Source organism: Eubalaena glacialis, chromosome 13 (assembly GCF_028564815.1).
Source record: "Eubalaena glacialis isolate mEubGla1 chromosome 13, mEubGla1.1.hap2.+ XY, whole genome shotgun sequence".
Classification (NCBI taxonomy): domain Eukaryota; kingdom Metazoa; phylum Chordata; class Mammalia; order Artiodactyla; family Balaenidae; genus Eubalaena; species Eubalaena glacialis.
This window is the reverse complement of record NC_083728.1, coordinates 42,952,327-42,968,828: the sequence shown is the minus strand read 5'-3', so window position 1 is coordinate 42,968,828 and position 16,502 is coordinate 42,952,327. Positions and strand designations below refer to the sequence as shown.

The following is a 16,502-nucleotide window of genomic DNA, read 5'->3' as shown; positions in this document are numbered from 1 at the left end:
CCTTCAGAAACCTCCACCCTGAAGTGAAGGACGTTCTCTTCCACACACAGTCCATTAGTCAAAGAGAGTCACATGGCCAAATCCAAACTCTATGGGTCAGGAAACTATATATGGCAAGTGCAAGGAGAGAACAAAAACTTTTGAATGAAGTTATCTAATCTACACACCCTAAAAATACAAATTCTATCTTTTGCTGCTGATATATAGAGGAAGAATTGAAAAGATAGAACTCTGAATGAATTACTAATTATCCTATGGTCTTCTGCTGGCGACATATAAACAGCTCCCTGTTTCTGTTTGCATTTCCCAGGTTTTCCACCATGTTTGGAAAGAAAAAGAAAAAGATTGAAATATCTGGCCCATCCAACTTTGAACACAGGGTTCATACTGGGTTTGATCCACAAGAACAGAAATTTACCGGCCTTCCCCAGCAGTGGCACAGCCTGTTAGCAGACACGGCCAACAGGCCAAAGCCCATGGTAGACCCTTCGTGCATCACTCCCATCCAGCTGGCTCCCATGAAGGTATGGCGAGGATTCTGTCTTTAAGTTGGCTTAAGAAGCATGCTCTCTCATTTGATGCAGTGCGCCATCTTTACGGGGCGAGCTATCAAATGTGTAAATCATGTATTTGTTTTTAAATATCCACAGATTATCCACAATCATCTTCAATGGGTATAATGTTCACCACTTAATTTTCATGTAAATTGCAACACATAAAAAGGAACCTCAGCTTTCAGATGTGAGTTTTTTTTTTAATCAGACTCATACAATACAGTCACAAAATAGGAAATTTTTATTTCTACTTTTAATGGTGTTTGTTCTTTTTACTAAAGAATATTATCCACCCACTCTGGTAAATATTGACAATAACCTCTGAGTATACATTATGTTAGGCAGCTTTGTGTTGTTTTGCATTTGCCCTCAGAATGTCTAAACTTTTATATAAATAGTAATAACAGTTTTTAACAATAATAAATGTTTATATATGTGTACACACACACATGCATGTGCGTATATATTTTATATATAAAATCAAATATATATTTATAAGTATATATATATAAATTATATGTATATAGTCTTCATAGTCTAAGAGCTATTTCAAATAAAAGATGAAGCATTTGAGTCCTAGAATAGGCTATGATTTACCTTAAAAAAATGGCTAGTAGATTTTTAAAAGGAATGTTCATCAAAATAATTGCATTAAAGTGGAACTCAGACCCAGTACATTTCAGATATGTCAAGAGACTACAGAGAAAGTCCAGCCTTTGCAGTTTCCTTCTGCACCTCAGAATGATAAGAATTCCCTGGGTCATTTCCCAAAAGCTCCCTATGGGAGTTAAACATCATTGAAGCTTATCATCATGTTATCCAATAGATTAGATTTATATTAGTAGGCATCTGAGCTACATAAACACCTTATTCTGTATTAACACGCATATTGAATACACTGAGTTTAAATGATACGTAAAACAATAGTGGATGCATTTTTAAAGGGAGTAAAGAAGGAACCTATCTGGTAAATTACAAGAAATTCTTATGAGAGACCACCTGAGCTGAGTAAGTTGGAATTGTGATTCCATCATTTATGCATGGTCTTGGTCATTCTATTCTAGTATTGAACATGTGGGTCTCTTCTGCCCAAAGATCGATACAGAGTGTTCTAATCCTGCATCTTGTGAATTTGATGTTCTGATAAGATTTTGAAAGTTTTCAATCCAGCTAAAATGTAAAATACTAAGGAGATAGATATTTGAGAAGATAAAACTTTAGGGACAAAAAGGAACCTCTTATTCTAAGCAGGTATTGATTGATATTTAATAGAAACTGACCAATTAACCAACTCAACTGGTTAATATTAGGCAGTATCTTACTACTGAACATGATTTTCTTCTGAAATAAAGACTAATGCCTCACTAATGACTAAATAATAGGCTGGACCTTATCTAAAAAGTAGTTGAGATTGGAAAGAATTTACTTTTTAGTTTCATTATTTTTCACATATTCCAAGTTTTTATAAAACCCAGAAAACAGAAGACACAGTGTGCCCAGAAAAGTTATCTGCTATTGATCAACATGGCAAAGGAGAACTGCCCAAATGAAACAAGGACAACTTTTTTACCCTTGAGTATAATCATTTGATGAAGAACATTCTGGAAGAAAGCAGTTAAAGGCCCACGATGTGCTTTCTTATCAGGGAGTGTGGTTATTACAGGGTCAGGACAGAGTATCATTTATTTCACCATGGTTTTTCACTTGTCCAGGTCCTAGCAGGTCCTGGCTGGCAGTGAAGTAGGAATCTCCCATCTCAGTGATAATCCACCACGCTCAGTGGACGTAGGACTTAAGAGGACCTTCTAGCTCATTTCTTCCATCTCCTGGATGGGCTGGCTCATTATCCTCTCAGACTTAATTTATGAGCCTCACTGATTGGAGCAAGATTTCCTAACTGCTGAGCTCCTGAGCCCAGTGATTCTCTTACTCATGTCATGGGCTTCCTAGCCCTGATGCCAAATGTGTGAGTATCCAGTCTGTATGAAACGCGAATGTTTGTTTTAGACACTTAAGTGCTAACAGAAAGATGATTGGAAAATACATCTCGAGTATGCATCCAGTCCTGGATTTCTGCAAATTTCAGGCACAGTTTTACCTGCGAGAAAAAAATAAAAACAGACAAGGAGTGACAAAACAAGAGTCAGCTAGGTTGAATTTTCCCCAGAAAGAGCGGAGCTAATTAAATACTTTCTAACTGAAGGACCCCCAAGAAATCCATATTTCATACTCTCACCAAACTCCTTTAGATGGAGCCTCTCTTTCTCCAAATCCCATGAATGCAGTTGGTGCTGTCAGCACATATTGAATCGGGGTCCAAGAGAATCCTACTGACTTTACCAGCCTCTTGGAATAAGGAAAATAGAAGGTTGCAGGGGCCAAAGTATGCCATGAGGTTTGGATGATCTCACTCTTTGGAAATGACTTCTCTGTAGAAATCTTGCAAGTGACTTGAGAAGGACAAATTATAAACCATGCAGTATATATTGCAGAATTTGGAACACTCTTTGAAATACGAAGCCATGAATGAATTAATAGAAAGGAATGAATAGGTAGAGTTGTGCAGATTTAAAGCCATTTTGGCAAAGTTTTTTTTAAGTTAAGTAGAATTGACAATTCTAATTTGGTCAATTTGTCCTTTGAAGCAGACAAAGGAAAATGAGAAAACAGATCATGACATAAAAGCAGTACTGGAAGAGGTGTACAGTGCCTTAGGTGGTGGCAAAGTGCTAGTCCTTCAGGATTGGTCAGTAAGCTTCAGGCCAGCTGGTTCTGAATGGAAATTCACCATTGCAACCAATACTCTCTTCTCTGATTGGTTAAAGAGCCGTTCGTGTTCAAACCTTCTTTAAAGTACATGTCACAATCGCCAGGACATACTCTTCTATGTTGATTCATTTAGGTCAGTGTCTCTCAAACTATAGTCCAACAGAATCACCTGGAAGGCTTGATAAACACAGATTGCTGGGCCCATTTCCAGAGTCTCTGATTGAACAGGGCTGGGATGGAGCCTAAGAATTTGCACTTCTAATAAGTTTCCAGGTGATGCTGATGCTGCTGGTCTGGGGACCATGCTTTGAAAACCTTGATTTAGCTAATTACAAAGGAATTTATCCACATAATGTATCAATACACGTTTACACTGGCCAACATTTTCAAAATCTCAGAAACCAGGAGCCACAGGTTAGCTCCAATTTGTGTGAAAAGTTAAACTCCAGGTACCCAAGCCAAAGGTGTGTAGACAAGGTGAGGGCGGGGTGGGGAGTGCTTTTTAAAACATAAAACATTTGGCAAATATCTTTGAGAAACTCCTTTCTATATGTAACATCATTTTGTCCACAAGAATGTCATAAGCAATATTACCAAAATTCCTGCTGAATTAGATACATTTACATAAAGGACAGGTTGAATTGTCATGTTTGTTCTTGCCCAGTGGTTCTCAAACTTGGGCTTTCAGCAGAATCTCCTGAGGAGCTTATTAAACCAAGATTCCTGGGCCCCACCCTAGAGATTCTGCTTCAGTAGTTCTGGGTGTGCCCCATGGTTTGCACGTCTAACACGCTCTCAGATGGTGCTGGTGCTACTGATGGGTGGAGGACAACTTTAAGAACCACTGTTTTAGGTGGACTGAAGCTTGAGCTTAGTGATCACCCTTTGTAATAGCCTAGAAATCATTTTAAAATGCTAAAAAAATATAAAGAGGAATAATGTTAAAAAGCCTTTATATCACAACATTGTAAATCAACTATACTCCAATAAAAAAATAAATAAAAAGAATAAATGGGGACTTCCCTGGTGGCACAGTGGTTAGGAATCTGCCTGACAATGCAGGGGACACGGGTTCGAGCCATGGTCTGGGAAGATCACACATGCTGCAGAGCAACTAAGCACGTGCGCCACAACTGCTGAGCCTGCGCTCTAGAGCCTGTGAGCCACAACTACTGAGCCCGCATGCCACAACTACTGAAGCCCGCAAACCTGGAGCCTGTGCTCCACAACAAGAGAAGCCACTGCAATGAGAAGCCCGTGCACCACAACAAAGAGTAGCCTCTGCCAAAAATAAATAAATAAATAAATAAATTTTAAAAAATAAATTAAAAAAAAGAATAAATGGCCATTTAAAAAAGCCTTTATAGCTTCTCTTTAAAGTGAACAAATAGCATATCTTAATATTGCTTCAGATTTGTTTTTCATTTTCAAGTAAAACCATAGAAATAATAGTATTATTTGGCATGTTTCAATTTTATTAAATGATACCATACTGTATATAATATGCTCTAACTTGCTTTTTACTTAACATTGTTTTAAGATAAACTCATTTTCTACAAATCAATATGAATTTATTTTAAAGTTGTAGCTGTTTACAGCTTCTCCGTTTCTCAATGAAGGGATATTGCCAAATATTTGCTATTTATAAATAATGTTGTCATGAATATCTTTGTTCTTGTCCCCTTGGGCACATGGTGAAACATTTTTTTGCAGCAGTTCTCAAAATTTGGTCCAGAACCCCTGAGGGTCTCTCAGACTGTCTCAGGGAGTGGAAGCTAAAAACTATTTTCCTTATAATACTAAAGCATCATTTGCCATTTTCATTCTCATTCTCTCCCAAGTGTACAGTAGAGTTTCCTAAAATCTACATGGCGTGTGTTAATGTCATTGGTCTGATACCTAATGGATCTTGTGCTTTGTATTCTTGTGTTTCTCAGTTTGTTTCAAATGCAGTAAATATTGATAGGTAAAACATAAACCAAAGTCTTTTGTGGTCCTCAATAATTATAAGAGGTTCTTGAGACCAAAAAGTTGTAGAACCATTGTCTTAGGGTTGACATCAAATTTGATTATCTGTGGCTTCTACAACTCGCTCCTCACATACTACCCAGGGTTTTTTTGTGTTTTCTTTTCTTCTTATTCTTTTTGTTGTTGTTGTTTTAATTGAAAATAGAGAGTAGTTTTCTCCAGTTGGCTAGTAATCTTCTGGGGTAAACAGCCATCTCACAGAATATTGAATGCAATATTTCATCCCTTTTAGTGTCATAGAATATAATTTCTCCAAGAACATGACTTCTCTGGTTTTGAAGTCATTTAACATGCCTCTGTCCTAGAAAAAGGAACTGTCCTACACTGTTGGTGGGAATGTAAATTAGTACAGCCAATATGGAGATTCCTTAAAAAACTAAAAATAGAGCTAGCATAATAATCCTACTCCTGGGCATATATCCAGAGAAAACCATAATTCAAAAAGATACATGCACCCCAGTGTTCATTGCAGCACTATTTACAATAGCCAAGACATGGAAGCAAACTAAACGTCCATCGACAGATTAATGGGTAAAGAAGATATGGTACATAGATATAATGGAATACTACTCAGCCATAAAAAAGAATGAAATAATGCCATTTTCAGCAACATAGATGGACCTAGAGATTATCATACTAAGTGAAGTAAGTCAGACAGAGAAAGGCAAATATCATATGATATCACTTATATATGGAATCTAAAAAAATGATAGAAGTGAACTTATTTACAAAACAGAAATAGACCCACAGACCTAGAAAAGAAACTTGTGGTTACCAAAGGGGAAAGGGGGGGCAGGGATAAATTAGGAGTTTGGGATTAACATATACACACTACTGTTTATAAAATAAGCAACAAGGACCTACTGTATAGCACAGGCAACTATACTCAATATTTTGTAATAACCTATAAAGGGAAAAGAATCTGAAAAAGAATATATATCTGTATGTATAACTGAATCACTTTGCTGCACACTTGAAACTAACACAACATTGTAAAGCAACTATACTCCAATAAAGATGTTAAAAAAAAAAAAAAGAACTCTTCTTAGAAATAGACATTCTGCATTTGTACCCAAAGTTTGGGAGCTATTTAAAAATAACTTCAACCTACATAAAAACTCTTTGGATTAAAAATAATAGCTGAAGTTTTAAGATTTTTTTATTGATAATCTTTGAAGTTCAGATTTAATCTTGAAATATGTAAAAAATAAACTTTTTTGTTTATTAAAAAATAAATTAATTAAATAAATTATTTTAAAAATAATAAAGTAAAATGCCCCCATCCTTACCATCCCCTTTTCTAATGTAGCCTTCAAATCCTTTCTAACAATCTTCTTTTTATCCTTTCAAGTTTGAAGAGTCACAGAGTCTAGCAAAGCACACTGGCTCTGCCTGGGTCTGTGTCCTCTCCGTGGTCTCTGGTAGTTCATAATCTTCCAAAGCTGAGCTTCCCTCATCCTCATCTGCTCCTGACCATTGCATTAAAAACCACTCTACTCACACAAACAAGTAAAATCAGGAGAGGTAAATCCTCAGGTCCAGCCTCCCCATTCTTGAAGACTTGTACCATTGTTTTGTTTTCTCCCATGTCATAGTTTATGTTGAAGTGTCTTATTGAAGAATGAACCCATCTTAATTACTCTGTAATTCTCTATCTTTTCTCCCTTTTTGTGATTCACAACTTTGCATTCAGGATTTAGGTTTCCAGAGCCACATCATCCTTCTTAGCCCTATCTCCATGGGATTCACACTCTCCTAGAATGTTTTTTGAAAATTGCCTTCCTAAAATACAGGACAACTCTCTGACATTTTCTGGCATGATCTCCCTTTGACCCAAGGTAACAATTTCTCACAAGCTTCCTTCTCATTTCTGCATCACTGATGTGCTTCTCCACATTGGTCAGCATTCAGTCTAGAGGGACTATTTCTTTTAGGGCCACCTCCACCTTCTGAGAGTAGTCATCAAGGAGTTCAAACTGTGTATCAGATGGTTGTCAGGCTCTTAACTGAATGAAACTTCCAGCAATTCCGAGAGCTGCCTCATCATGACCTTTCTGGCTCCCGTCCCTGTTTCGTGACTTGTAACATGGGAGCCTCACACTGACCTTCAGCTGGGATGAGTGGCTTCTGTCCTTTTATTTTCATCCCGATATTGTCCACTGGGTCCCCTCTTAAAGCTCATGGATCCCCCGTGATTTTCTTACCCTCTTAAGTCCATGTGGTTTGATCTACCCCTTCTTTTAGATCTGTTTCCACTAAAATATAATGTTGAGTGTTAGAAATGGGAAGAGGAGGCCCAAGGAGTCAGCACACTGGCATCTAAGTCCAAGATGCCAATTACAAACTGCGTAGCTTTAGATGAGTCATCTACCTGCTACTTTGAACAGAAGTTTCCTTGTCTCTAAAATTAGGGTGCTGGTATTTCTCTTGCAAGCTTGAATGGCCAGATCCTAGCTGTCTAAGGAGGTGTGTGGAGAATACATTCTACTATTTGTACTTAGTTTAATAACGTGATAAAATTATGGATCTATTAAGTAATATTTCAGAAAAATACCAGTACCTACTATTAAATTAATTCCATTGATCAAATTATACATTTAAATATTAATTAGTCAAAATCTCCTAAATATTTCAAGAACATCATAGGTGGAATATATCAAGTTTTCTTGGCTGCTTCAACCATAAATGCAAAAAAGTAAATGCATGCAAACAAAAACAGTAAAGACACATAAAATTTCATAATCATCATAATGGCTGTAAAATATGTTGTTATACCAACACTTAACCGCTTACAAAAATACTGATATTGTGGTTTTGCTTCCTTTCCTCATTATTTTAAGATATATTTTGTAATTTCTCAGGTTATACAGCAATACTTATTTTTAAACCTTCCTAGGGTTACAAAAGTCTTACCAAACCTAAAAGATAAAAGATACCACCTCAGACAAGCTTTTAGGTACTCAGTAAATAGAACCGAATGTTGTTTTTGTTGTCATTGTTGGGAATGATGGTAGTGGTGGTATTGTTACTGTTATTTTCTCAGAGTTTATGTCCTCCTATGTACCAAAACTTGTTAACTCAGAGCCACTTCTGAGATCTGTATCTTTAAAACTCCCAGGATGCAGAAAATTTTACATTAATTTCACTCATTCATTCAACTAATATTTATTGGAGGCTCACTCCATGCCAGGCATTGTGCTAGGTGAAGGGGTTGTCCATGTGAACAGGAAATGCCAGGTCCCTGTCCTGGGGAGCTGGAATTCTCATGGGAAGACAGATAGTGATCATTTAAATAAGCAAACAACACGGCTACAGTAGCAATACATGTGATGAAGAAAAGAAAATATCATCATAGTATAAAGTAACTAAGGGTGAAGCCATTTGTAGTCCTTGAGGATTGTCCTTCCATGAAGGGGACGAGGGAGCCAAGAAGGAGAGGGCCCAGGAAGGGTAGAAATTCACAGGTGGAAGGAAGAAAGAACTAATTCAAAGACCCTGGGGTGGGAACAAGCGTGGGGAGTTAGCCTGTGTGGCTGTAGCAGAGTGGGCGGGGAGAGCGGGTGGGAGACGTGTTCAGACACAAGGGAAAGAGGGAATGGATGGTGTGGGGCTTTGTAAGCCATGGTCAGGGGGTTGCTGTTGGTTAAACCCTCATCCGTGAAGGGCACAGGTCTCAGATCAAGAAATTGTTCTATTACAAAATAAATCGATTCATTTAAAGGTCAGATCCAATTTTTAAGTGTGCCAGTGATATTGATTTGATATGCAATCCTACAGGTTTTAGGGGCATATTAATTAAATGGGTATGAATAGTTGAGATTTGGGGAGTCCTTCTGACTCTATGACTGTCAAAAGACGTTTAAGAAAAACACAGACCTCTTACAGAAGAAATAACATGTGTTGTAAAGATCGTTAATTTTTTTTAAAAAAGAAAAAGTAATTATGAAATGAAACTTTGGGGACAGGTTACCTCTATTCTAAAACCTCTCATCAAAAACACCACTTGGAAACACCTACTGTTAAGTTGACTGGAACCAAAGCTCTCACTGAGAGGACAGGTGATTAACCTTTGCAAAGTTCTAATATTTCTGCACTATTAAACCAGTGAGGACAACAGACTTGGCCTCTCACAACTCTCTTGGTGCCCATTACTTTCTGAAACCTCTTCTTGCATTTTCAATATGCCTTCTCAACCTTCCCACTGCCACAGACACTGTGGAAGAAAAACATTACACTGACCCCAAATTCTCTCCCTTGCCTAAATTCAGAAGATTTGGGCAAGGTGAGCTTTGTCCCAAAGGAGTGGATAAGGCCAAACCCAAAGCCAGATTTATTATCTATCTTCATTTCTATGATCCAACCAAATCTGGAAACTTCCGAAAACCATTTTCCATTGTATAAATGGGGATAGTATTTGGCGTGCCCCATGCCTACCATGCCCCCCACCTCCACTCCACCCTCCCACACACAGCCACCTCCAAAATTTAAAAAAAAAAAAAGTAAAAATTGACATCCACAACTTATACGTACCATCTTTCTTCTTTTACTGCACTGTTTCACTTAAGCTACTTCCTTTCATTTGGAGCAGCCTTAAGCTCATATAGCCTAGTTGTTACTCCAAAAAAGGAAAGGCTGATGTTTTCAGGGCAGAAGGAATCATCACAGGAGAGTGACCCCTGCAGGTACTCACCCCTTCTTCCATTTTGAAGAGAGCAGGATATTAACCACATACCTCATCTGGGCTCTCAGCTGGCTCATCCCAGCACCCATGTGACATTTCTATACTCACAAATGACTGTATCTCACACCTGCAGCTCATGGGACAGGTAGAAAACAGCTAGACTTTCATGTTCCATGATGCTACAATGTGGAAGCTCCTAGGTTTCCAATGAAAAGTGGACCACTAAGGCCCCATGAACAAATGCTCTTAGCCACCTCCTCTCAAGAGTTTGGTATCTGCCTAGCCCTAAAGGTAAACATAAATAGAATGTACCATTTTAAAGCAATTGTCAATCATCGGTTGCATTAGAAAGTAATTTATGACTAATTGTCTGTTTCCGAGTGCCTCCTCTCAGCTTAAAATCCCTGGCCCAGCATTCCTGCAGTGACTGTGGTCTCTGACTGTAGCTCCAGAGAGGAGATGGACAGATCCCACGCAGCGACAGAGTACAGGCACCAAGATGCAAACGAGTAAGCATTCAAATGTCTGCTGCTCCCTTTCTGTCCATGGTGGCCTCCCTACTCCCTGAGCCGATCATATCTGAGGTCAAACATGAACCCTCAGATCACAGGCATTGCGCCAGACTCGTGTTGGTTTCCTGTCGAGTGGCCTGCTCTGAACTACTTCTGACAGCTGAACTCCTCCAGTGAGGATGGTTGTGCTTTGATAACTGGGAAATTCTATATACAGAGATGATGTTCTCAGGGATGCCTTATTTGCCCCAGCTCTTCTCTCCTGGCAGGGGTGACCTAACTGAAAATAGTCCTTCTAAATCCAAAGGCAAAAGAATGTGGCTCCCTGTGGCTCCCACACATGCTTGAAACTTGAAAGATTTAATTTTATCTTTTATTTAGCATCTCAAAGAAATTGGGGCACTAAGATGGCAGCTGTAGGCTTTTTGGGGGGGCACTGTCAAATCCTATAGTTTTTAATCGTTTTGTCATATAATTTTAAATATAAGCATTAAATCGTCGACTCTAAACTAGTAATAAAGAACTTTATCAATGTTTTGATCATTTCCAAGCTGCACATCACCATCCAACTGATTGGATGCTACTACTATTACCTGTAAGGTGAAAATTGCAATGCAAAAGCTGTACCCAAGATGGCACTAATCTAAGAGTTTGCTGTACTCACACAATCTATTGCCTATTGAGAATCTTTGTATTAGTTTTCTATTGTTGCATAATAAATTACCACACACGTCATGGCTTACTAGAACACACATTTATTATCTCAGTTTCTGTGAGTGTGGAGTCTGGGTTCTCTGCTCAAGCTCTCGCAAGGCTGCGGTCAGGGGTCAGCTGGACTTCATTGCCATCCGGAGGCTTGACTGGGGAAGAATCCACTTCCAAGCTCATTTAGGATGTTGGCAGAACTTGCCTCCTTGCTTTGGAGAACTGATGGCACTTTGCTTCTTCACAGCCAGCAGGAGAGCAAGAGCTACCTGCTTGGAGTTTTACATATATGTCATAACATAATCATGAAGTGATGTCCCATCACTGTTGTCATATCATGTAACATAACCATGGGGCAGGTGACATCCCATGACCTTTGCCATATAACATAACCCACAAGTGTGGATGTGGCATCCTACCACCTCTGCCATGTTCTATTGGTTAGAAGCAAGGCACAGGTCCTACCCAGGCTCATGGAGAGGGGATCACACAAAGACATGAGCACCAGGAGGCTGGAATCACTGAGAAGCCACCCTAGGGCCTGTCCACTCTGGTCCTCACTGTCCCTCCCACATGCAAAATGTATTTATGCCAGCCCAAGTTTCCCATCTCATCTTGTTAGAGCATCACCTCAAGTTCAGTGGGGGTCAGGTGTGGACAGAACTGCTGGGGCACCGTTGCTCTCCGTCTGTGGAGCTGTGAACCCCCAGCCCTCCCAACACACAATGGTGGGGCAGGCATAGGATAATCATTGTAGACATTCTGGCTCAAAACAGGAGAAACAGAAGGTAAAAAGGAGTCACCAGTCCAAAGCTGCTGTGAAATCCAGCCTGGCAAATGTTGGGAGTTCACTGGTTAGGTTTCAAGCTTGGGGATAATCCTCTGTGGCTCAGGCCCTACTCTCAGGGTACTGGTGCTGCCCTTCTTTCCCATGAAAAGTAGCCTGTTTGCAGCCAAGTAGTTTTATCAGCCTGCTTTCTATTGCTGGTGGAATGGGGGGAGGGGGGCTCTGAAAGCCTCCTGTCGTGATATCTTGGTCCCTTGCTGTCCGAGTTGGCAGTGCTTCTATTGAAACAATTTCTCAAGAACTTCGTAGACCTTGTGTGGTTATCACTGTGGTCCCCTCCATGAGGCAACGGCTACATCCACAGATATTGTTAAGATAAACCCTCCTGAACCTCGGCCTCACCTGAGATGACTGAGGGGCAGTGCCTTTAAGCTTCCTAGAAGTTTTCTGGTTTGATTGAGAAGGTCTGTGGGGCACACCCTTAATTTCTTCAAAAGGCCTTTTATGTGACTGCATACCCTGACCTTGGGTCTTTCTTCAGTTTTTTGTTTTTGTTTTTTTTGATGTGGACCATTTTTAAAGTCTTTATTGAATTTGTTACAATATTGCTTCTGTTTTTGGTTTTTTGGCCACGAGGCATGTGGGATCTTAGCTCCCCAACCAGGGATCGAACCTGCATCTCCTGCATTGGAAGATGAAGTCTTAACCACTGGACCGCCAGGGAAGTCCCTTTCTTGAATTTTTAACTGAGAGTTGATTGTACGGTCACACCCTTAGCCTTTATTCTCAAGCAAGCTTTCCTGAGTGCACCTCTTCATTTTCTCACCTTTGCCATGTAGAGAGGCTCAGAATTTTTTAAGTCATGAGATTCTGGTTCCCTTTTTTTAAAAAAAGTTCTTCCTTCAATGAATCTCTTTCCTCCTACATTTTACTGCAAACAGAAAGAAGAAACCAGGAAGTGCTGACCACACTTTTCTTGGAAATCTCTGTAGATATGTCACGAAATTTATCACTTACAGCTTCTGCTTTCCACATAACTCCAGAAGACAATTTTTCTAAACTTTCTGCCAGTACATAGCAAGGTTCCCCCTTCCTCCAGTTTCCAGTAACATGTTCCTCATTTGTTTCTGTGCCCTCACCATCTGTATCCTCAAAGTCCAGATTTCTAGTAAGAGGCTGTTCATGGCAAGTTAGACACTCTCTACCGTGTTCCTCAACATCCCTCTAGCCTCCACCCACTTCTGGTTGCAGAACCCCTGTGTTGTTATGTATTGAATCCCCACCAAAAGCCATATGTGATTTTATGTGGTAATAGGGTCTTTAAGGGAGGTAATTAAGGTTGAATGAGGTCATAAGGATGGGGCCCTAATCCAGTACGACTGGTGTCCTTATAAGAAGAGGGAAGAGGTGCCAGAGATGCACAGGAACACAGAGAAAAGGCTGTCTGCAAGCCAAGGAAAGCAGCCTTAGGAGAAGCATCCCTGCAGATACCTTGACCTCAGACTTCCAGCATCCAGAACTGTGGGAAATAAATTTCTGTTGGTTAAGAAATGTACCAGTACCAGTCTGTGGTACTTTGTTATGACAGCCCTAGCAAACTAAATACTCAGGTTTGTAGGTATTTGTTACAGCAGCACCCCACTTCCAGGCACCAAAATCTGTATTAGTTTTCTATTGCTACTACTGTATTGTACTTTCTATTGTAGTAAGTTATCATAAACTTAATAGCTTCCAACAGCACATATATATTACTATCCTCACTGTTGGTCAGGAGTTGGGCACAGCTTATTAGCTGGATCCTCTGCTCAGGATCTCACAAGGCACAGATCAGGGTGTGCAGTGAGCTGCCCTCCCAACTGCCTTCCTATCCAGGGGCTCAAATGAGGAAGAATCACTTCAGAGTCTATCTAGGCTGTTGGCAGAATCCATTGCCTGTGGCTTTGAGGAAAGAAAGTACTGAGACCAGGAAGGAAGAGAAGCCAAGAGAAGGTGTGTTAGTGAGCAGGTAGCTGCTGTGCAACCGGGTCTCAGTCCCGCTGAGGATGTGACTTTGCAGGACACAGCTCAGAACTGTCCCTGCACGAAGTGAGGAAACTGGGCCATCTGTCCACCAACTCCAGTCCCTCCCTGGTTGTCGGCTGCTCCTGGGAGTTAATTCCTGGCAAAATCCAGCCTCCCCATATTTGGCCAAGCATTCCCCAGCGCCAGAGGACGCCTTCAGGTAAAGAGACTTGGGTAGCCCTCAGCGGGGGCAGGAAATGGCTGCAGGTGGCCTCCGAATTGGGCTGAGGACTTAAAGGCACAGCACCGGTGCAGCTGCTATCAGTATAACAACGGCTTTCACATCTTCAGCAAATGTGTTTTGTGGACCTACTGTGTTCTCAGCAGTGACGCTCTGGAGGAGGACAATGTGTGGTTCCCCCTCTACAGGCACACAGTCTAGTGGGGGAGATAGATTTATCAATATAAAGACAAAATAGAATATATAACACTTAATAGAATATATAACAATAGATTATGTAAACACTTTGTTATGAAAACTTTGAGAGTGGAATGAATTCCTAGAAAATGCAGGGAAGGTGTGATCTTTGGATTTTGAAAGAGTGTAGTCTTCTATTCATGCCTAATGAAAGGATACCCCTTAGATAAGAACATAAATTTACAAAGAGGCAGTAACAATGTCTTGCTTAAGAGCCCTCTAGAGCCAGACTATCCAAGATAAGCCCCAAATCTTGGTCCTGCTCATTCTAGATGTTTGACCTTGTGCAAGTTACTCGCCCTCTGTGTGCCTCAGTTTCCTCATCTGTTAAAAGCAGATATAGCAGTACTGCCTCATAGGACTGGTGTAAGGGCTGAACAGTCAAATACATTTAAAATATTAGTGGTCAATAAATTTAAAAAGGAAACAAACCCAAATATCTCAAGTACAAAGTATAATGAAAATTGCCTTTTTAAGAGAAAAAAAAATTTGTATTATTTTCTTTAATTTTTATTTTACATTGGACTATAATTGATTTACAAAGTTGTGTTAGTTTCAGGTGTACAGCAAGGTGATTCAGGTATACAGATACATATATCCATTCTTTTTCAGATTCTTTTCCCATATAGGTTATTACAGAATACTGAGTAGAGTTCCCTGTGCTATACAGTAGGTCCTTGTTGATGATCTATTTTATATATAGTAGTGTGTATATGTTAACCCCAAACTCCTAATTTATCCCTCACCCCTACCTTTCTTCTTTGGTAACCATAAGTTTGTAGGATAAAAATATTTTGAGTTTGTTTCCTCTCACAATCAATAAATCAAAGACTACATGCGTATGTCTCAGTTGTATAGATAACCCCGTAGTTTTATAAAATGTGAGTTCTCAGGAGTTCATCAATTTTAACAGCAAAACACCCTAGACCTCTTTCACTCAAGAGTGCTTTCACATGTGAATTTCCTCAGGGCAGGCTCCCAGTGACATCTTCCACCTCAGACCTGCAGGATGCTGCAGGCCATTCCTTCTACCATGAAGCAGGAGCCAGAGAAATGACAGTCCCCACAGAGCATCTGTGACATCAGCAGGCCCTGCCTCTCTGCCCTGTCAGTTGCAGCATCTTCTTAGATCTGCCAGCCGTTGGGGTGAGAAGCCCCATCCGCTGGAAACTCCAAGCCATGTTCACTATCTGAGGGCTGCAGGGGTGGGAAATGGGTGTTTTTAAAAAAAAAAAAAAAAAAAAAAAGCACAAAAGAAGACATACACATAGAAACAGGTTTCTTCAAAACCTCAGTGTCCTAAAGCCAGATCCCGCATTTTTGGAGCAGGAAGCTGGAGAAGTTAGCAGAGTGCAATAAAATCTTCTTCAAAAATGAAACTCTCTGTTATGTTTAGCAGCTATTTTTATTAAGAGAAGCAAATATGCTCCCATAGGGAGTCACTTTTAATAACCTTTCATTGTTTTTAGCATATAACACTTATTCATCACAAGCAGGTTAGTAAATATAAAAAACTATGGAGAAGAAAGACCTACCGTATCTCCACTGTTGAATTTTGATGTATTTTCTTCCATCGGTTGAAAAAACATACACACTCGGAAAAGCAAGATTGATTACAATGTTGATGCAGTTTTTATTTCATTTTTTTCACCTAATGCAGCAATTCCCAAACTTTCTCAGTCCACAGCGCCAGTGAATCTGGTGTCTCAGTAATTTTGTCACAGCGCCCCCTAGGCAAAAAGAAATAGTTAATCATTTTATTTATTATTGATAAATACATAGTTCAATCCAAACAACTTAAGTATTTATGTCCTAACAAATAGTACACAAAATTAAGATATTTTATGTCATTCTGAAAGAAACACTGATGAAAATGTGCACATCTGCTGAGCACTGCACTTCTTCTTCAGCCTTGGAAGCAGGTTGGATCCCTCAATACCTCACACTCATTTCCTGTTCCATTGATTTTCACAAAGCCTGCTTTTTT

The 16,502-nt window shown here is 39.7% G+C and overlaps 1 protein-coding gene across 1 annotated transcript in view; it reads left to right on the top strand.

The window, feature by feature from the left end:
- Positions 1-320: 320 nt before the first annotated feature.
- The window catches only part of PAK5 (p21 (RAC1) activated kinase 5), a 106,280-nt gene continuing 90,098 nt past the window's right edge, over positions 321-16,502 (top strand). Inside the window, exon 1 of the mRNA XM_061208651.1 lies at positions 321-524. Within this exon, the coding sequence (XP_061064634.1) occupies positions 321-524 (204 nt within the window). The remainder of the gene's footprint in view (positions 525-16,502) is intronic.